The sequence below is a fragment of the Gymnoscopelus braueri genome (assembly GCF_963280865.1).
Source record: "Gymnoscopelus braueri genome assembly, chromosome: 21".
NCBI classification, from domain to species: domain Eukaryota; kingdom Metazoa; phylum Chordata; class Actinopteri; order Myctophiformes; family Myctophidae; genus Gymnoscopelus; species Gymnoscopelus braueri.
In genome coordinates, this window is record NC_137623.1 from 31,171,043 (window position 1) to 31,194,133 (window position 23,091).

General features: G+C 42.7%; 1 protein-coding gene across 1 annotated transcript; it reads right to left on the reverse strand.

Annotated features, from left to right (window-relative positions):
• Positions 1 to 5,374: 5,374 nt before the first annotated feature.
• On the reverse strand, positions 5,375 to 23,091 carry rab18a (RAB18A, member RAS oncogene family). Its single transcript, XM_080417176.1, has 7 exons — positions 22,911 to 23,091; positions 17,473 to 17,528; positions 10,454 to 10,515; positions 10,067 to 10,139; positions 9,057 to 9,175; positions 8,414 to 8,480; positions 5,375 to 7,591 (listed from the first exon to the last, which is right to left on the reverse strand). Exons 1-7 carry the CDS (start codon positions 22,976 to 22,978, stop codon positions 7,419 to 7,421), a joined length of 618 nt encoding a protein of 205 aa, XP_080273302.1. The 5' UTR covers positions 22,979 to 23,091; the 3' UTR covers positions 5,375 to 7,418.

Genomic DNA, 23,091 nt, shown 5'->3' on the forward strand with positions numbered 1-23,091 from the left:
CCATTGGGAAGCAGAACCATGCTATACCCACACACTGCTGTTACTGTATCTGTTTTCTGCCCCAGGGGGGCCTGCGGAGGACAGATGGGAGACTCCGGTCTTTTATTACAGAGCCGCTCCTGTGGCCTATGGTGTTTGTGAAAGCTGATGTAAAGCGAGATGGGGAGAGTGTTTTGGAGCCAGTGCCACTCTGTGTTAAGCGAGGTTTGAGCCCAGCAGGATAATAACGTGGGCCATATTGAGACTCGAGGTGGGACCCGAGGTGTAGACAAAATAGCCACGGCCCAATACCCCCGCGCCCCGCTGCCTCTACACACACAACCCACACTAATACACACCCGCTTGTCTGGTTCGCAAATCAAAACCAATCGTAGGTGTCAGTTCAACTGCCACATCTGTCACAAACACATTCAAATAAAGGGTTTCTTTTGTTGTCTACTGTAACGTGGTAAACCGTCTCAGCACTGCGAACCACAGAATCATATATGAGTGTTGGTGCTAGATAACTGAATAGAGCTATGGTTTACAACAGTGTTTCCTAAACAGTGGGTCGGGACCCATTTCTGGGTCGCAGACCCATTTTTATAGATCACGAGTAAACATCCATTTAAAATATTTCAAGATTTAAAAGGGATATTTAACTTTTAAACATGTTTGAAAGTGAAATATCCCTTTGAGAAAAAAATATTTAATTCAGAAATATTCCCCAAATAATACAACATTTTTCAAAAGAATTGCAAACAAAAAATAAAGTTCCATAAATTAAGAAAACCTGCTGGTCTCGAGACCAGCAAATGGGTTGCCGACCATGCATGGCATCACTGTGCCCACATTGGCTATGTGGGCGTAAACAAGGCCTCTATCTCACGATTGCAGCTAGTCCAAAATGCTGCAGCAAACACGATCACATCACTCCAGTCCTGGACACTCTCCACTGGCTCCCTGTTCATTACAGAATACATTAAGATGTTTTTGTTTGTTTTTAAATCACGGAACAGGCAGTACCTCTCTGATCTCCTACATGATTATTATATGTCCCTCCCAGGGCCTTGAGATCCGCACATCAGAAAAAACTCATTGTCAAAACGACACATTTGAAGACTAGAGGGGACCGCGCCTTCTCAGTTGTAGCCCCTAAATTATGGAACGAGCTACCTTTCCATATCAAAGTGGCCCCTACTGTTGAAACTTTTAAATGCTGCCTTAAATCTCATTTTTATACTTTGGCTTTTAATCCAGCTTGAACTAGGTCTCCTTGCTGGTAGTTGATGTTTCACTTTAACTTAACTTTTACTATGTACCAGTATTACTTTTCTTTGTGTTCGTTTTGATGTATTTTCTTTTGTGCAGCACTTTGGAAACATTGTGTTGGTAAAATGTGCTATATAAATAAATTGGATTGGATTGGATTTCTTACTGCCCCAAAATCAAAGCAATCTAGAACTGGCCCTGTCATGAAATCAAGTTTTCCAACTGTATTTAATAATAGATTTATATTCATCTATAAAGTTCAACTTCCAAATATATTAAGTGCCAGTCATAAGAAAAACTATTTTTTTTGTTTTGTCTTACCAGTTTCTTCTTTCACTTCACTCACTTTGGCCAAGAGTTTCACTTCAGAGTGCAGCCGTTTTTTTCAGTGGACTTTCATAGTGTTAAGTGTGTTCAAGTAAGATGACAGGTGTGACATACAGTACAGTCCCACTTCCCTACATCTTGAACTTCATGGAGCTTTGAGTAACCAGAGATCTTTTATCAGACCATTAGAGGGACATAATAGAAGCACTTTAACCCCACAAAATTACTGTGGCTATAGCTAGCTACAAACTACCTGTCACATCACTGTTGTTCTTCTTAATCTGATTGGGGAGAAAGAAAATCCTCTGACAAAGTGGATCGTGGACACAAGCTACAGACAATCATGGATTAGGCAAAACCCAAATGTGTTTGAAGTATCCGCTGTTTGTTTGACCCGGTTAAAATTTCCACGGCGAGAGCTTTATTTGACTTTAGCTTGCTGGAGAGAGGGTGGGAGAGGCAGAAGTGGCTTTGCGATTTCAAATCCAATTGTCCGCTATGCTTTGAAAAAGCCAGAGCTTCCTGTGGCTCGGTATAGTAAACCTAACCTCAGGTTACATTGTAAGCACAATAATGGACAACTGCAAATAGGCAGGGTGAAAAAACAGTGCTGAGCAGGCCTGTAATAAGGTTGTAATAAGGTTAGGTCTCCAGCTCCAAGAAACAGAATGTGGTAAAAAGTATTTAAACCTTTGAACTTGTATTTGAGTCACCCATTCCAAAACAAGGACCTGGCCTATGACTAGTGGAAAGGGACATTTGCGAAGTAAAAGTGGATCTTCCAGACCAGGGCCATGTAGACTTAAATGTCTCTAGAAATGAACTTGGGGACTTTTAGTCTTTGTGGTTTACAAGAAATTCTCTGGTCGGGCCCCAAAAACCAGATCAGCTTGGCAAAGGAAAATAAGCAGCGCAATTATAACACAGGGGCCAGATTATTTATACAAAATAATGAATTTGTTTCTATACATGCCAATCATTTCACCCGACAGGGTTTTAATAATATCAATTTTTCTTTTTTCGTTTCCCGAGGAGCACAGCATAGCATAGTAAAACATGCGTCTTTTCCATGAAAATGTGTTTCAGGCATGTGGAAAGCTTACACCCCGGCCCATGTTGATACAAAGTGATTAGTTTATTATAGAAACCCATGGTCTGGGTGCATGGGTATTTGCTTCCATGTTGTAGCGGTAGCATGAGCGAGATCCGGAGGGCATTCTGTGACACGCGGAGTGACAACATGGACGTGGAATCCGAGGAGAGGAGAGGCAGCGTGTGGCCAGAGATATGCCACTTGGGACTAAGTGCCGTGAACAGGGGGAATTATATGGTGGTGGTGGGGATGATGAATGGAACTACTCATCCTTCCATTTTTTGTTTCCACAGAACACCGTTGCCCCTTGTTGCTGTCCTGTCCCAGGCCCATGTTGCTTATTGCCACGGTAACCCGAGGCCGGGATGAAAGCATCCCCCGCGGTGAGAGGTCTTTCCTTTTCGAGGGCGCCGAGTCCGCCGCTCCTTGCTTTCTTTAGGGGCCTTTACATAGGGCTGTGTGTTTTTGAGAATAACAAGTGTGGCTTACAATACAATCATTTAGGTATAAATTAGATTGACATGGCTTCGAATCCGAGGAAACTCAATTATAGCCAAAATTACAAGTCAAATTGACTTACACGGATCCAGGGGCTTCAGGTTCACACCAAACAAAGCTAGTGGTTTCCTGCTTACCCAGAGCCAGCTCTTATTGCGTTAAGAAGGAACCTGATGTGATTGATGGTCAGACATGTAGACCTGCTGTATCTGAGGATGTGGGTATGCCTCTCCAAGGACATGATCCATGTTAGCTCATGACGGGGCTTCTTCCTATCAAACGTTATCCTCTGTACATACTGTGCAACGGTGTGGCTATTAAGATATTCAAGGATAAAACATGCAAAGAAAAGAACAAAAAGAGAAACAAAACTAAATCCCAGGCCCACACAAGTAGAACAAGGCCCCGGCACCCTCAGTTTGAGTTAGGATTGACGGGAGTCAAAGTGCAAAGGAACCCTGAGGGCTGGAAGGCCTAGGGCAGGTCACACAGCTCAAAACAGATCAGTCAGGCCCGTGAAAGGCGACCGTCTCATCGCCAGATGAAATATCCCAGTCTAAATGTAAACGGGTGCAACAATGTAAACACCAGGTTCCATGTAATCAAAGTGTTTCCACCTGCGGTGACAGAGCCATCAGTTCTGGGCGTGCGGGCCATTACCTCACGCTCCTCTGGTGCTGCGAGGGTAACCTAAGAGAGGCCAGAGCCTGGCGTTGGCTGGCTTCAGACAGTCGTGGAGGAGGCACGAAGGGGCATTTTCCTCTACCTCACCTCAGAAAGTAAACAGTGTGCAGACCTACAGGTGCCTCTGAGGCATTTTGCCCAGAGCAAGTAACCTGGGTTTGATCTAGGCTGATCGACGTTGATATTGGTTGTACAGGTCGAACTGCAGGATCCAAGGCTCTTGATCCTCCGTGAAATTGAACTCAGAAGCCTTCCTCCGGTGCTTCTCAGTGTCACCCCGGCTCTATCACACTCTGACTGTCCAACTGAATCCTTATGGTCAACACATCAGCCCTTCCATACAATGTAGGATTCAGATGGCTGCGGCAGAGGTTGAGGTCTCAGCATGGCAAAACAATTAACTGATAGCAAATGGCAACGAGCATGACAAATTGAGTGACGTCTGGGAACCCAACACCTTATGAAACGATGCCCGACGTCTCGTAACATTTTTACGCATGACAGCGTGACTGCTCTCCTGAGGGTGGCTCGCAGGAGCGCTAACCCAAAATCCATACGGCCGGCCGCTGCACCACGGGAGCATCAGAGAGACAAGACTGTGTTAATGAGAGCCAGATCAACTCTGTTGGCTGGCTGGCCACTCAGACACAGGCGAGCCAGACAAGACAGACAGACAGACAGACAGACAGACAGACATGCAGTCCATCAGACCGCTCCCTGGAGAGCGTCTCTTTGGCTTCTGGAGCAAAAAGGTGGGGCAAGACAAATTGTGCGTCTTTGCGCTGTCTAAGGGAGAATGAAATCAACAGATTTGCTCACTGAATAGTCCTAGTTCAGTTCTCTGGTGAGTATGTAGCTATGTTTTCTTCTGGGAAATATTTTCAAAACAGTCTCTCAGCTCTCAAAGATGAGCTGATGTTTTTCAGTGGATGACTCTAGGAAACGGCAGCAATGCCGTCCAGCAGATTGTTGGCCCACATGAAGGCATTAGTATGCTGTATGCCTCTGTTGTTTGACTGTGACATATTTCCAGACGGCTGCCTGGACTGTGGCAGCAGATGAGGGATGCGCTTACATTTGAGTCTTCTTCACTCTCTCTGCCAGCCCGGGGCCCTTTCATAATCGCACAGGAATTATGCGCATACCAGTTAAAGCGCTGGTAAAAAAAAAGAGTTATGGCCACGGTGGTGTTTCCTGAGAGGGCCTGCCAAAAAATGATGATTTAGAGAGATCACAAGTCTGGGGTCTAAGGGTTCCTCGGACACTGTTTAAACACATCTCTATTGGGTAGACAGAGGAATGCACACAGCAGTGAGTGAGGAACCCCTCACCTAACAGTGACATTTCCAACACGGTAACGATGACAACACAAGTTATGGGTCATTTGCGGTGAAGTATTGGGTGGGACAGTAAAACCATTACTTATGAAGATTTACTCCTGCTTCAAATGCCTTTGCATTTGAGCAACCAGCAACAGCTTTTCAACACAGCTTGGTATATTAGATGAACACATTAAACAAATCCCTTTAAAAAGTTGTTTTATTTAGTGTAATACACAGGGCGGTTCATAGTTGATGTAAGTATACATTCAACTTTACAAGGTCACATACTGTAGGAATTATTTCATAGTATTCCTAAATACACAGTAATGTACAAGGTATCCATATGCTTTCCGCATATGAACTTGAAGATGAAAAGATACCTATGACAGTTTAATAATTAAGTAAATTATTAAATCGGGACAAATGGACCACTAAAATCCATATACAAGGTTTAACGGTACAAGTAAATAACTTTAGTGCTGAAGAGAGTTAAGTGTTCATAGACAGTCTCTTGTAGGTCATTCCTTGACCAAAACACACAAAAACAAAACAAGAATGAGAGAAAAATAAAGTTTTTTTTCCATGCGGTTTAAAATACAAGATAAAAGTTAAGTATCCTTTGTTTAGACAAAAACAAAAAAAGGCATCCGTGTCATTATCTGCATATGTTACAATGTCTCTTAAACTACATTTCCCCAAATGCATCAGCACTCGAATACAACAAACATGAACAGAGGTTAAGGGTTACAGCACATCCTTAACCTGCCTGCTGGACACGAACACGAGGAGTGCTGTGAAATCCATCAGTGATGTGGAGCACACGGCGTCAGGCTTTCATTTATTTTTTTTACATCCCCCTCTTATTTCAATGGAAACACCCTTATGACTCACTGTCCTGTTTAATATTGAACACTTTTCCCTTGTCTCTGTCCAAGTCCAAAAGGATCTACACAAAGTCTGCAGCAGAGCTAGGCGGCGATATTGCTGATATTATCTGTCTGGAGCGAGCGAGTGCCAGCAGGTCGCACCCCATTAAAAGCAACTAGTTACACAACAAAGCGTGCAGTTTTAAGAGCAACCCCGACTCCCCCCCCCCAAAAACACAATTTCTAAACACACAATGGAAAGCTCACCGGTGCCAATCTTTTTGATTTATGTACCCTTCAAAATGCGCTGAATGCTTCATAGTCCAAGTCAATAAAAAACAGTAAAACTTTGTTCTAAAAATGCTTGTTAACTATCACAAAGGAGCCATTTTTGTATGGACAACAGAGCCGTGTGCCCCCCCACTCCCTCCAAATCTCCCCCACCAGGTACACGCCCTCGACCGAGGTGATGTGGCGAGAGAGGAAATGGGAAAACAGCACAGTGTGATAAGATTCCTGGAGACGTCAGCAGCGATACGTGCACAGGTGTGGGGGGGGGGACAAGGCATGCGGGGCAGAGTACTGCGTAGACAGGATGGAGCAAAGTGAAGCCCTGGCTTTTGATCCTGGTGTGCTTTGCAAAGGGCGCAAGGCTACAAGAACATTCAGCAAACAAGAGACAAAAAGCACACACACAAAAAAAATAACTGAAAAGAAAAAAAAGAAGAAAAAAAAATAACTGAAAAGAAATAATAAGAAAATGTATATTTTTTCCTTTTCTTCTTATCATTCTTTCAGTGACATTCCATTTAACTTTATGCCCAACAGAGGGACGTTTATAGTTTTGGGGCTTACTTCATTGTTCCATTTTAATTACTCCAGAGCACGCGAAGAATGTATGCGGAAGTATATGGAAGGAGAAACGAAAGATATCCCCAATCAATCCGTTCACATGCCAAGAACGCGAGGACGGCTGCCGTGGATTAGTGTTCTGGTGTGGCCATGGTATGGGGGAGGGGGGGGTGCAAACAGCAGCATTTGTAGTGGGTGTACAGGAAGGACCCTCACACCGCAGGAGGAATGGGGGGACTGTCTGAATACTGCGGCCTCCATGTCTGAGGATGGACCTCTGTTTAAGACAAGCACACACACACACACGCACTGGAAGGGAGCTTTCTTTGTTCAAGTGTGTGTGTGTGTGTGTGTGTGTGTGTGTGTGTGTGTGTGTGTGTGTGTGTGTGTGTGCGTGCGTGCATATGTGCATGTCTGTGTGTGAGAGAAAAAAAGGTTTGTACTATGCAATGTCTACATGTTTTAGATGCAGTATGTGGTGTGTGCGTGGGCTGGGTCTGTGATATTTCAGGGCCGTGTTGTCGTCTACACGAGGGAGCAGTAGCCGCCACAGCTTCCACCGCCGGCGTCCTGGTCGGTGAGCTGGACTCCTCCTCGGCCGTGCGAATCGCTCTGCCACAGGCCCGGCGTCTGGATGATCTTCTCCACCAGCTCCTCAAACGCACACTGCACGCCGTCTTTCGTCTTGGCACTGGCCTCTGGTGGACAGGAAGAGGACAGAGGGGTAGGAGTGTGTGTGAGAGAAAGAGAGAGACAGAGAGAGAGAGAGAGAGAGATGAGACACAGACACAACAAGCATTAATGTCTACACCTTGATGTCATCATCACGGTGGTGGCTTCCCCAGCTGGAGCAGAGTGGAAAATGTCTCAACAATAACTGTCAACCCCAGACACTAATAGTGGGCCTTAGGAGGTAATTAGAGAGAGTGAGAGAGAGAGGGGGGGGGGGGGGGGGTTTACTGGCAACGCTTGCTCCTAAACGCTGACAGTGTCCAGAAACAACAAGACAGTAATGACAAGCGGATGAAGATGTAAAGTCTTCATTTTAGAATCTTTTTTTTTTTAAAGCCACAATTAATAATATTAGGAGAAGGTTTGGAAAGATCAGAGTTAAATCCAATTTCCAATGAGCCGCCTTTTCTTTGAAATTAATGGACAGCTTGAGGAACGCTTGATGAAGACGAAGCTCAAAGCTGTTAAAGTAACACGAGTCATTTCAGTGACTTCTTCTCCTGACAAATCGGTGTGGGGTGGGGTAGGGTGAGGTAAGTGTGTATGTGTGTGTGGTGGTGGGGGGGGGGGTTCGCCGAGCGAGCGGACAGAGGGGACGTCTAGGCCCGTTTTATAAATAGAGCTATACAAGCATTCCTCAGCAAGAATGACAGTTATTTCAAAAGCAGCTTCCCCTGAGCGACACTCTGCTCTCGCTCAGACAGAGAGAGAGATGGCGAGAGAGAAAGAGAGATGGAGAGAAAGGAGAGAGAGATGGGGGGGTGGGGGTGGGGGTCCTCCCGACTTACCTATAAAAAGCATGGAATGTTTTCTTGCAAACTTCAGCCCTTCGTTCCTGTCTAGTTCGTGGTTTTCCTAAAACAAAAAGGAGAGGTAATGGCTCGTGTGAAGTCTGACCAGCAGAGACCTGTCAGCTACTGTGGTCGATGCGAGACCAGGGATCTTTTCTCACAGACGAAGAACAGCATATGATGGATTTATAACGTGTTATTTATACAGCAAATTCTCTTCCCCCTCCCCCAATCAGCATGATTGATTGATTGAGTGATTCCAGTGCGCTGGTACTGGGAGTTTGACCAAAATATATTGAACAGCAGAGTAAGGAAAACTGTGATTATGCTACTTAGTTCATGCCATTATAAAAGAGGTGTTTTTCATCATAGCATTTCTTTTAATGTTATTATTTGCCAGTGTCATGTGCAACTGAGTCAGGCATCTAGTTGGCAAAGGAGTTTCGTCAATAATAAATAAGGACAAAACAAGAAGTCCACCATGATGTTCTGCACACGTTGATGAGCTGGAGGTAGTACACATAACACAGCTCTGTCTGCTGTGGATGAATGAAAACAACCCTGACTCTTCACTGAGGCATGGTGGAAAGGAAAGGGAGGGGAGAAACAGACATCATCGTAAGCAGGCCCTGCGGCTCACCTTATCTATCTTGTTCCCCACCAGCATTTTGACGAGGTCATTCCTCGTACAGTACGTCTCCAGTTCGTTCAGCCAGTTGTCTAGCTTGGCGAACGTCTCCCGCCGTGTCACGTCGTACACTGGTGGCAAGGGACAAGGGAAGCGGGATTGTTCAGAATTAATGCAGGCAGGGAGTAGGTAAACAACACATAGGCAAACACACACACACACACACACACACACACACCCCCACACACATTTACCTCTGGAAAGTCAAGGTTAAAAGGGACTGAAGGACAGAAGCGGAAGGCTTGCCTTGTTTGGTCACAGAATACACTTTGTGACTTTTCGCCAATGACGCTGACGTTTACATTTCAAGGCTATACAAGCCAGGCTTCAGGGTGACGTTTTGTGACATCGTTGAAGGTGTCCTCAAGGTTGTGGAGAGATAGAAATATCTTTGAGGGAGTGGGTGAGCGAGTGAGTGAGCGATAAACCCTTCAATTTACTCAAGAAACACATTTTATTCAAAAGTATCATCATAATTTGTTTCCACATACATTGAGGCATTTTACTGATTTGCAATTCTAAAAAGCAATAGACTACAAAAAAATTACAATGATTTGGATTGTGATAATATCATACAGGGTTTGGAGGGTAGCTGTCTTTCTAATTCCTTTTTACTAGAGCTGCAAGAAGGAGCCAAACTCTTATGGCATGCCATTACGAGTGTGGGCTGTAGAGGATCTCTGCTTTAGTACTGTATTAACAGTTGTAACTTGGTCCCGGTCTGTGCATGTGTGTCCATTTGTGTGGCTTCAGTTTAGGGTCAAAATGGACTTCCAGAGACAGATATATAATATAGAGAGAGGAACTGGGAGAGAGTGAGAGAGTGTGAGTGTTTGCACATGGGCCACAGGATGAAAAGCCATCACGCTCTTTACAGTCGGAGGACCTTGGCCCGACGGTGTCAGGCTCAGTACAGGGCATGCACGCACAAGCACAAGCACACACACACACACTTGTCTTACCTAGGATAACTCCCTGGGCTCCTCGGTAGTAGCTAGGCGTCAGGGTACGGAAGCGCTCCTGGCCCGCCGTGTCCTGCAAAACACAAGCAGCTCAGCCATGCTGGACAACACTTGTCGGGAAACAAACTGTGGCTTTAAACGGGAGGAAAACCAGGACAGACAGGGAAAAAGTCTGACTCCCATTTGTTCCCAACAGCATACTTTGAGTAAAATGGTGTTACTTTGGCGCCATCTTCTGGGTGCTTGGTGGATAACAAGGCAAAGGGGCAGTTGAGGGACACAGGGACATTTTGGTTGCTAAGACTTTGTAAAGACACACAGGGCTGCATTTTGTCCTACCATGTGCTATTTAGCTATGTTTTTTCTTTTTTGCGATTTGCCACTTACCCATATTGCCAACTTAGTCTTGTTTCCGTCCACGGTGAGCGTCTTGACTTTGAAGTCGACACCTATATGCACGCAAAAAAACAAACAACAAAAAGGGGGAAAAAAACACAGGGGCCAATCAGTCAGTTGTAACGGCCACAATTACCTCATCCGATCGCAAATCCAAGTATGATGACTGCTGCAGGTCTGGCCGCTCGGCTGCCAAGAATATTCTATCATGACGACAGACTACAATCGTCTGTGATGAATTGTCAAAACATACATGCCACACAATGTCCCTGAACTTCCGCTAACCCCGGCCGTTCAGACAGACAGATGCTAGGCTCGGCCTGTGTCCTGGATTTAAATTACGGTGTGACTACGCATTTAATATCTACTAGATAGGGGCTTTTAAAGGAGAATTCCGGACAAATTAAGTGTTATCTTTGATGTCTCGTTACTCACCTACCGATGTGAAAAGTAGCGTTATTTTTTTTCATATATTCCCCTGTCGTCATTTTTTAAACACCCTCCGTTGTTATAATGGGAGCCGCTGGGTTAGTGAAGTTCGTCTATTATAACCGATGCAATGTTATTTTTTTCTCTACTACGATTCATTGTAGAGTCTCATGATAGTCAAACATGCGCTGAAAATTCCTGCGAGCCTGCCGTTAATGGCGAACGATTTAACACTGGTTGCTTGTTTCTTCCAGAACCTGGCAACTCGTGTTGCCAGAATCTGGAAACAAGCAACCAGTGTTAAATCGTTCGCCATTGACGGCAGCCTCGCAGATAGTTTCAACGCATGTTTGACTATCATGAGACTCTACTATGAATACTAGTAGTGAAAAAAACAACTTTGCGTCGGTTATAATAGACGAACTTCACTAACCCAGCGGCTCCCATTATAACAACGGAGGGTGTTTAAAAAATGACGACAGGGGAATATATGAAAAAAAATAACGCTACTTTTCACATCGGTAGGTGAGTAACGAGACATCAAAGATAACACTTAATTTGTCCGGAATTCTCCTTTAATATGCAAAAATGAAACCAATACGGCCGGTCTTGATGAAAAAAGAAAAATTATACGTGAACCACCTGTGACATCGCTCAGAAATGGCCATGATTCACCCTTTTAAAACCCCTGGCCCTGGCTGCTGTGGAACAGACATTTACATAAAAATAACAGCGTTGTCCTCCTCGCACTCGACAAGTAAATCTCTCTTATTGCCTCACTCTGCTCGCCGAGCATGAAGCGTCTGGATGACATATTTCCCCAGGTTTTAGCACGCTCTGACAGATTTACCAGGGAGGCCGGCGGCGCTCTAGATGGTCCTTGCTCGCTTGTACGTCTGAGAACGGGAGGGCCAGGGCAAAGAGCAAGACTTAAGACGACAGACGGACAGACTAGGGTAGGGCCACGATGCTATATTAATATTGTGATATGAGATGTATCGTGATATGGCATAATTGCTGTATTTTCCTGCTTTTAAAGGATGCGTTACAGTAAAGTGATGTCATTTTCTGAACTTACCCGACTGTTCTAGCAGGTCTAATTATTTACTTTTACCCACATTATTATGTAGGCATTACTGGAGATTATTTATTTAACCCATTAAAGACCGGGAAAGCCTATACGGTGTTATACCTTTAAGCATCTGTGTCATTTTAGATGTTGCTATGTATATAGTAACAGCATTTTTTTAAATGATTTTTTTTGGGTTAAATGGGTTAAAGGAATAGTTCACCCAAAAAAAAAAGAAGACTTCATGGATTTTTTTTTGTTTTTGTCACATTCCTAAGCCAATAATTTGATGACCAGTGGACCGGTAGGCAGCGGTTCCGGTAGGAGACACAAAGGAGACTCTTTGTGTCTCCCACCGTAGCCGCTGCCGGTCATCAAAGTCATTTTGTGGGTGGACTATCCCTTTAATACAAATCATTGGGTATTATTATTGTATCATATTTTGAGATAGCACCAATAGTCATCCCCACAATATTATCACCATATTGACATATCTGGTCAAAAATATTGTGGTATTTGATTCTGTCCATATCGACTAGCAGGCCACTCTGTAACACACATGGCACCATAGGGACATTCCGCGACACACAGAGGGACAAACATTGTCACATATCCAAACACATGCACACAACATTACTCCAAGTTTCTCCACATACATAGTCAATCAAGGTGATTTTGTTCTTCCACATGCCTAGTGGGTTTACTCAGATACTATCTCTGCACGTGCGTGTGGAAGAATTTACACCAAACAACGGTTCCCCCAGACCCGGAGCTCAGTATTCCAACAGGCGGGTTGGTGTTTACAACACGCTCACTGACAGGCGCTGTACGCGGACGGCACGCAGCATCTGTTTGCAATATCACAACACGACACAAAGCCACTGCTTGCACCAGAGTCAAGGTTGGGAACTCTCTGTGGACAAGGCTGTTTATGGCTGACCTCAAACAGCCTGGCATTCACAGATAGAGGCCAAACTGCAGACGGTTGCAACAGGCATTCGGCACACAAACTATGAGTAAGTAAGTAGCCTTGGGAACCAGCGGTTCCCGCCATGTGGCTCATAGGTCAGGAGCCCGTCTCCCGTTTCTGTAGCGTGAGGACGTGACGCTGACGCTAGTATGCCGCGGGGACTTAACCCCAATCCAAACCTTGAGTATGACTTGGCCTGGGATTGAACCCCCGACCGACCTCCCAGTCTCAGGACAGACACTAACCACAAGGCCACTGAGATGGTTACAAACTATGAAGCAAGTATCAAAAGGCTATGTAAGCCTCAACTGTTTGTGTCTGTCGTCTTGTCTGTACTGCTTTTAGAAGCACTGGTTTCTAGATGTTCAGTGTTTGATATGTCTCGGTGTTGTGTTGTCACCTTTTCTCTGTAAATGTACCACTTAAACCCAATGTATCTAGTTTTTTACCCCATTTCTTTTTGACATTTTCTTTAACTCATTCAGTGCCACTGGACGTCTAAAACGTCCAGTGGCATATAAGCCCCGAGTGCCACTGGACGTCTAAAACGTCCAGTGGCATATAAGCCCCGAGTGCCACTGGACGTCTAAAACGTCCAGTGGCATATAAGCCCAGAGTGCCACTGGACATCTATAACGTTTTTTCTAACTTTTAACTTCTTACTGAAAAAGGCTGTATCTCGGCACCTAAGCACTTTTTTTTTACAATGAATTTTGGCTGTGGCACTCAGAGCCAAAATTCCATAAATAAGCTGGGCACTGAATGAGTTAATGAGATGCCCAAAATAAGGATGCCAGGTTGAAATTTGTGAAACAGTTCAACAATGTACATCCGACTTTTATATATCTTATCTTCATTTACTGCAATCGGAATAACCAAAGGTTAACCCATTAAAACCGGGAAAGCATCCGTGTCATTTTAGTTTCTAGGTTGCCTATTCAAAAATAGCAGATATACAAGCTCACAGCGCGTCAGTTCGTGCCCCTTGTACATCTGCTATTTTTGAACATTTTTGAAAAATAATTAAAAGTGTGAGAACTACTGATTTAGAAGGCATTTGTGGAATCGGCCTCAGGTCTTTATGTGGTTACGTCACACCACTTTAGAGCAACTAAAGGTTAAATGAGAGTCAGACATGACACAGAGAAACAAAGGTTAGGTCACACTTTAGTAACACAGGTTGAATCAGAGATTGGAGTACCAAAAGTTACATCAGACTTAGGAGTAAAAATGTTGAATCAGACTTAGGAGTAACAAATGTTCATTAATCCATTGAGACCTGAAGCCGATTCTACATGTCTCCTAAATCTCAACAGTTTTCTGAAAAACGTATGTTTCTATATCAGTGGTGCTCAATCTTTTTCATGTCAAGGACCCCCAAAATGATATGTACTGTACAGTATTTGGCCGCGGACCCCGATCAAAATATTTTGTTCCAGGGACCCCCAGAAGCAGTTAAAAATGTTCACTTTAAAAATATATATATTCAAAGATTTGCACACATTTTCACGATTTTTCAAAAATAGCAGATCTACAAGCTCGTAGCGCGGCACTCGGTGCCGCGCTATGAGCTTGTAGATCTGCTATTTTTGAATAGCCAAAGTGTAAAATAATGCTTTTTAGCTCAAATCAAAACATTACACAGTTCCAGGTCTTAATGGGTTAAAGTATAAGATATCCACCATAACACGGACAGAATTTGCCAAAGGATTCTCTAGGATCTTTTGGGGGTAAAAAGAGATGACAAAGGCATCCAGAAGCAGATACATCTACCCAATCAGTGTCTCTGGGCAGCTGCATTGTCTGCTAATGTGACAATAATCCAACAACTGAATCCAGCAAATTGAGATAAACAATCTCAGCAAGCCAAGTACCTTGGGGATTAAGGAGGGATTAATCTGATTGTGCGAGGGAGATACCAAATTACCAGCCATTTCCCTGCAATGAATCTGGGGTAAAAACAAGTCAATGGAGGGAGGCTAGACGTCTATGGAGACATCTGTTTGGCAAAGACACCCGGCTGGACAAGTAAAACAGCGATGCATGCCTACCAGGGAAAAGGGAATAAAAGTGTTTTTAATACTCAGAGCTCTGGGAATATGTTGCCTATGGTTGCTTAAACAAAGACGGCATTGTAAGGTAGGAGGAGCTGTTCACAAAATCACATTAGGTAGGTTAGAGGGGAAAAAAATATATATATATCGCTGCCTCTCAAAGTCATCAATATGACTATGAATCTTAAGTTGTTGAAGGATTTAATGAACATTAGCTCAGTGGGCTAGTAACCGCTACAAGGCCACCTGAAAAACAACATGGAAGGACGTCCTTGATGCACAAAATGTTTAATACCCCGTAAAAAATAATAAAAAAATAAAAAAGGCTCCTGATATTATTCACAGATCCAGCAGAATCTGGCAGGAGAGCTACTTGCCAAAACCACGTACTGCTAAGGTCACTATTTCACAGGAGGAGATGGATCTCCCAGTCTGCTCTAAGCATCTCACACACTGCCCATTAAATTGAGAATAAATCATACAGCTAGGTGGCTGTGCGGATATGTAGGGTCAGCAGTCACGCACACTCGCTGAATGATGGTGTCTTCTCTTAGCAGAAGTCCAGACACTCGGCAGTCAGACAGACAGACTACATTTTGTGTGGCTGCAATTTGCACCTTATCTGTGACAGGTTTTCCATTTCACTACAAAAACAGATGGACCAGATTCATGTGTCAGTTCAAAACAAAGGTCACTAAGAATAATATAGCTAGAATGGTGTGATTATGAAAAAATATAAAATCTACTTGGATAGCACGTTTTAGTGTTTGCCATAGGATGAAGTAGTGGTGGTGAATATGTATCTCGCAAATACATAGAGACGGAACATTTATAACAAACATTTATTGCTTAAACCAACTTAAAGTTGATTTGGAATTTGTTTCTGTGAGCTCAATAAGAACCAAGAAATATGCTGAAGTATCGCCACAAGATCAACAAAAATCTCTGAACTCTTTCAATGGGTCTGGAGCTCCGCCCACTCCTCCCCTTACAGGTGTGTAACTGGACATGGTCCATACTGATAGTGCAAAATAATATGACTTTAGTTTATAGAGACATAAGACGGAGCCGTCTTCAATCGTTAACAAATATATAAAATAATAATAAATACTAATAATAATAATTAGGGATGCACCAATAACCGATCAACATTGCCGTTATGGTCGATAACCGATATTTACCGATGTTGAATGTCTCTGTATAAATCAATTACACATTTTTCCTTTTTTTAAACGTAACCCTTTAATCCAAAACTAGGGATGCACCATATTGAAATTCTGGCCCATGATATCCCAATACACAGCTTGAATGTAGTATTTTTTTATTTAAAAATGTTTCAACTTGCTGACCCTTTTGAATAGCCTGGTAAACCCTCCCTCCGGAAATCTCAATTCCATTTCATTTCAGGAGTGAGTCTGGCATGATCCGCCTTTCTGCAATATTGGCTCTGTATGCCAAACGGCCGGGCCTATCAGCGTCGTCGCTCATTGTTCTGTGATTGACAGCTTACGTTGGCCAATCAGGTGGCGAGTTCGAGTGAGCCCAAAACACGAACGGCAGCCATCTTTTTCTTGTGCGGCCAATTCTCCGCTATTTTTTTACTTCAAAAAGCTCTCTAACTTCTATTTTGAGGCACGGAATTTACTTATAAGATATCGTTTGGATAGAATTTAGTTGTTTAACTTCATATATGTGGTCAATTAATCATGACAAAGCCTATTTAAAAATAAAAATTTAGAGAACCGGTAGGGGCGGGCAGTGACACCATTTTATCCGAATAAGGCAACCCATTTTGGGTATGGCTGTCTCAAAAGTCCCGTCGCGTCACATTAAGACTGGTGAACTGCTGATTGGCTGAAGGGGAAAAATTATCATTGGCTGAAGGGGTTGTCAGTCAACGGTATTACTCCCGCCCAACTCCAGCACAGCCAATATTGCAGACAGGCGGATCAGGCCAGACTCACTCCTGAAATGAAATGGAATTGAGATTTCCGGAGGGAGGGTTTACCAGGCTACCTTTTGAAAGCTTCCCCAGAAAACATTGATTGAATCTGCAGCCTTCATCATCACAAGACGCTTTTTCAGCTTCACAGCAAAGTGCTGTGAACTTCGAACTTTTATTGACTTTTATTAGGCCATTTCAAATGAGTCCATCATAGGGACCCAGATACGAAAAGACGTGCTGGTTTACACATTCACTTGATTCATAGTGGTGACATTGTAACACAGTATTAGTCACTCACTCATACATGGTTTTGCATTTTAATAATTTTATGTTAACTGAATAAGTGAAAATAAACAATTCTTCATTTGGTTGGAGAACCCCTTCAAATCAAACATGTGACACATTTTTAAATGCTTTTAACATCAGATCTAGAGCGGTGACAGCTGTGACTTTAGAGGCCTGTTATACCAGTTAGGTTAAATTTCTGTCTGCCTTCAAGAGAAAGGTTGATATTGATATGGAGAACTGATCTCTGTCACTCACCTATTGTCGCGGGTTGCTCTTCATCAAACGTGTCATCTGTGAATCTTAAGAGGAGGCTGTTGACAGATGGAAAGAGGCAAGAATTATTCAACTGGAACAGACTTTTACTCTTTACTAAGAAAATCTATTCTTCATAGACAAGTGTGCCTCTGCGTTGGTTTTCCATTTCGATTTTACATTTTTAACAATTCACCACACCTACCCACTGCCCTGCGGCACCAAACATCACTTGTTCAGGGTTAATTTATCATTACATCTCGGGTACAGGACATAGAAGTAAAAAAAAAATGTTGTACAACATTGTAGCAGCATTGAAGGTGCTGTAAGTGAAATTCTTTGCTGTGAAAATGTTTTGTTCCAACGTTGATCTATAGTAGGATAGTACGGTAATCATTGCTATAATGTTTGCTCAGTAACAGGGGTCTCGCAGTCTCTCCAGATCCAATTTTGTGTGATAATTTTAAAGTTAAAATGAATTATTTCCAATTTCAATAGTTTATGCTGTATCAGGTATGAGTTCTCTCACCTGACTGAATGAAATTGTTATACCGACCTGAAAATGTATTTTCTGTTTACTAAGAATTGGAGAGATGGGGAGATCCCTGTTACTGAACAAACTCAATAGCAACTAGAAAAATTGCACCTCGGAGCACAGGTCTCCACCAGGTCAGGTAGGTTATTGTGGGCCAGCAATGTTCTGTATTCGTTCTGTATTCCATCAGGATGGAATATGAAAAATTGGACAGATCCGTCTTGATCACTTGACTATAGAGATCATGTGAACCGATTTGCGTGATGTTTGGAGAGAAAAAAAATTGGTGCAACTCCTGGTGGCACTATAGTAGGGCAAGTTAAAAGGGTGGCATTTGCTCCTCAACCTAGCGTGAATGTGCGTGCAAAGTGTTGGACGCTGTGTTCATGATTTGCAGCATTTTGCTCAAAACGGGCCACTCCTGCAAACTTTAGATGTCGATCTTAGCCAATCAGGATGGAATATGAAAAATCAAACAGATCCGTCTTGATCACATGACTATAGAGATCATGTGTACCGATTTGCGTGAAATTTTGATAAAATCTGAAGGAGTAATATCAAAAAATGCATTTTACAGATGTAAAAAATGCAGGGCAAAGGTTTTTCCTTGGCCTCTAGGGAGTGCGCATACACAGTTTTACACAGATCGGTGCAGTTACAGTTAAAAACAAGACTCGGCCCGTTATAGCACCACCATGAGGCTGATTTGAAGGATTTCAAGTGGCATTTCTTTCTCTGTCTAGTGCGAATGCGTGTGCAAAGTTTCACGGAAATCGCACACCGATTGGAGGCATTTTGTTCAAAACGGAGCACTCCTGCAAACTTTGGAAGCCAATCTTGGCCAATCAGGATGGAATATGAAAAATCTTAAAGACCCGTTTTGTTTAATGACTATAGAGATACTGTGTACCGATTTGCGTGATGTTTTTGACTAAATCTGTAGGAGTACTGTCAAAATATGTGTTTTGCAAAAATCGGCCTCCTGGTGGCGCTATAACAGGGCCGGCCCATTGGGTCAGAGGTTCTGCTCTGGCATCCAGGGAGTGTATGTGCACAGTTTTGCTGCGATCAAGCCAACAGTGCTGGAAATTAGCTGTTCACAGACGGACACACACACACGGACGGATGGGGTGCAAAACATAATCTCAACTTTTCAAAAAAGTAATATCACTTACAGCATACAGCAGCAGCTTTAATAATAATAACAATTATTATAATATATATATTAAAATATATATATATATATATATATATATATAATTCATCATACAACCAGAAATATAACGAAACCTCTCCATATCTCTCTGTCTCCTTATCAATCACATTCCTACTAACATACAGTCACAGTATGTTCCACAGTCACTGGAGCTCAAGAGATGACATCAGTGGTTCAACTTGGTCAGGAGGACAGGGTTCACTCACTCACTGTGACTAATCAAGTGCAAAGGCCTTAATCACAGCAATGCTGATGAGATGGATACACCCTCTCATTCCTCCCCGGACCAAAGCAACTGGCACAACGTCTATATACTTTCTCCATGGCCCATCACGGGCGATGATGGTGCGCTGTACATTCTCCGTTTGAAGTTTACATAGTCAATGAGCGACGTTGTGCAACGGCCAAATTCAATGTGCATTCTGTACGGGTCATTTATGAAGGTAACATAAGACCAGTGAATTCCTTGCCAGGTAGACATCTTGTTGAGGATTTGATAGCCTTGGTCCACACATATTGTGGGGGGGGGGGAAGAGTTAAACTGAGTAGCCTATTGTGTATGTACACCGTTTAGTAATAGGCAATTAGAACAAAGTCTACTAAACAATTAAGTCAAGATTGCTTTCTGGAAATGCTGCCTTTATATTTGGCTCCACATAGTCTAAATAAACTATCAACTGGACTACAGTTAAGCCGGCTTCAGGAAATCGGGCCAGTCTTAAAAATAGTCCATGTCTCCGTTATGGTATATTAGTACACACAGTGCTTCCTCTGTATTCAATAAATAGTGATGTGCTGTCACAGTATTCTACACCGCTGCAAGAAAAAAGTTAAGAAAAAAAACTATGACTAAACTAGGCTCACAATGTATGCATTTTCACTGTTATGAAAATCTTTAGTTCTACTACAACATATATAGGAACCAAAAGGTAGGATTTTGTAGAAGTAAAAAGCAAAATTACATCTACCACTGATATTGAGGACACATTTATTACCGAGAGCCTCTCTGGCATTAAGAAGTGAACATGAATTATTGAAACAGAGTCAAATCCATCTTGGCCAACTTCGCTTTTTAGGTTTAATTCTGGGCTAGTAGTCATTCCGCGGAAAAGGTTGTGACGAAGGCTGCGGCGGAGTTATGAGGTGCAGAATTGGTCAGTCAAATGGTTGGCATAATAACAGACTAGTCAATCAAAGAACACAGCTCACAACGCATTGCATCACAATACGCTATGAGCCTGTATGTGTACATCGACAATACTTGCTATTTCTGAATACATAGATATGTCTATGTATGACTCATAGACATAGAGACTTATAGATGAAGACGTCATAGATGACTAGTAGTATCACAGGCTGGTGCTGCACAAAAGAAGTCCAAGATCAACATTGTTATTCTGAAGTTTAAAATTCTGATATTGTGACACAAGTTGACCCTAACATAATTTCACACATTGCCCATACCAGTTCCAGCCTATATACTGTGTTTGACCCAGTCTTGTTGCAATTTGGATTTAATCTACAGTTCTCTTAAAGATCCACCACAAGGTATGGATGGAATATACCTTGTTGTTGATTTTTAAGAGAACTTAAAAATGTTACTCTCCTCTAAGGTTACACACTGCGATATATTGACAAACGGAGGGAGGACGTCCCAGTCAAGTGGATGCCTTAAAGAAATCATAATACATTTTAACCACCTCATTCACCAGTCAAATTGTTGTTATAATGAAGCACTACATGGTTCATGTTACGGTTCTAGGCGGCCGTGGTAAACATGACACCATAGTCTTCAATGTGATGGTTCACGTCTCAAGGCGCGGCTCACCTATCAGCATACTTTCATGCAGTCTAGAAGACCGCAGGCATGGGTGTTAAGACAGACCAACAAGCTGGGTTAAGTAAGCTGTGGTCTGGCAGTGGCACAAACTACAACCTGACGTTGAAATTGACATCACATGTTGTATCCCGTTAAGAGTCTCTAAAGTGATACAACATCAGTGTTGCCAGATGTATGACAATTATCGTATTTGTACTTTAATGTTACCCTCTGTACGATCAATAATTCCCAAAATGCCCAAATGTACGATCATTTTTGCCATATCACAAAAAAAGTGAGTGAATTGACTAAATTCCCTGGCTGCTGCTTCAGGATCCGATTTGGCTTTTCAAAATAAGTCAGGAAATCAGTCAATCTGACCCTAGATCTGTACTTTAAAAACACTGGTTGTGTCTTTCCAGTCCATGTTCAGGCTTTTTTTTGTGTAAAGGTCCAGGAAGTTGCCTGCTTCCACGCAGCATATGTGATGCGTTTTTATCTCGTAGGAGTCTCAAACAAGGTTGTTTCTTGAATTAATGTGATTTGTTTTGGTGAAATTACATATTTACACCTGTGATTCATATTTTTTGGCTGTGTATGATAGTTTCTTTCTTTCAAATACGATAATCTTAAGCCTCCGGTACGATAATTGAAGATTTCCCATTTGGCAACACTGTACAACATGGTCTGTAAATGCAAGTCTACACGGTTAGACTGATTGGTGGTTCTACACCGATTTGATTATTTATTATAGCTTTGACAAGCCAACAACTTTTTGGCAACACCCACATTCCTCTTATCAATGCTGACGTTCTCATTAGCGATCTTCCCTGTGTTCTCCAGTTCTGGTTGTAATTTGTCACCCTAGTGCTCCCAGCATACTACAGTCCCCTCGTTTCATCTCTGACTCTGTTCACCCTCACCTCCTTCACTTTTCTTGGACATTGAGCTGAACCCGCATAATGTTCACCATTACAATGCAAACACCTAGCTTCTTGTTCTTGTTCTTAACATTTCTCCTCGCAGTTGTCCTTCTCACACCTAAGTTATGTTTCCCCTACATACGGCAGCAACATGTCCATAATACTCCTGACACTTTGTCAGACCATCCCTTTCAAATGGCCTGACACAGGCAACACCCACATTATGTGGGTGTTGCCTGTGTGAAAGTGAAAGTGGGGAAAGACTGTCTCTCTCAGAGGAATGTGGGCCACATTCCTCTGAGAGAGACAGTCTTTCCCCACTTTCACTCAAAATGTAGGCTAGAGATCATCATAATCTCCAGCCTGTAGTTGTGGTGAGATGGTTTACAAAATGTATATAGGGCTGAAGTGGTTAATGTATGTTTCGTAATAAGTAAAGTAAATTTGTAACTAGTAACTGGAGTAAAATTATAATATTTGCCGCTGAGATTTAGTGGAGTAGAAGTAAAAGCACAGAAAATTGGAAATACTCCAGTAAAGTAAAAACAATAACTCAAATTTGTACAAATAAGTACAGTACTTGAGTAAATGTACTTAGTTACTTTACACCACTGCAGAGATAATGATCATCAGGTCTCTGGACACTTGACAACAAAAGAAAACAAATCGGCTGGATTGCAACACAATGTGACGTCACATCTGTGCTATCAGCACCACGAGCTCTGTTAAACGCTATGTCTCGACGATACATAAATATACGCGTTTCAACGGAGACGTTTTTCTTTCAAATACATTTCGTTGGAATCCTACCACGTCGTTTCTTTTAACTGGTCGAGCAGCGACGACATATAAACGAGCCTTCAGCTAACTAGCCACTAAGCTAACGCTAACTTTAGCCACAACAACAGCCACGTACGACACACATCAGCTTCTTGGTTTGTTTATTACCTGGACTTTCCAACGCCGCTCTCTCCTATTATTAATATCTTCAACGTTGTTAATATGTCGTCCTCCATGTTCCCTTGTTGTTGTTGTTTGTTTGTTTGTTTGTGTGTGTTTATAGCTCTTTTAGACCAACAGACGGTCACTGAGGCGAGGAAATAACTGCTGCTGCTGTTTACAGTAGGTA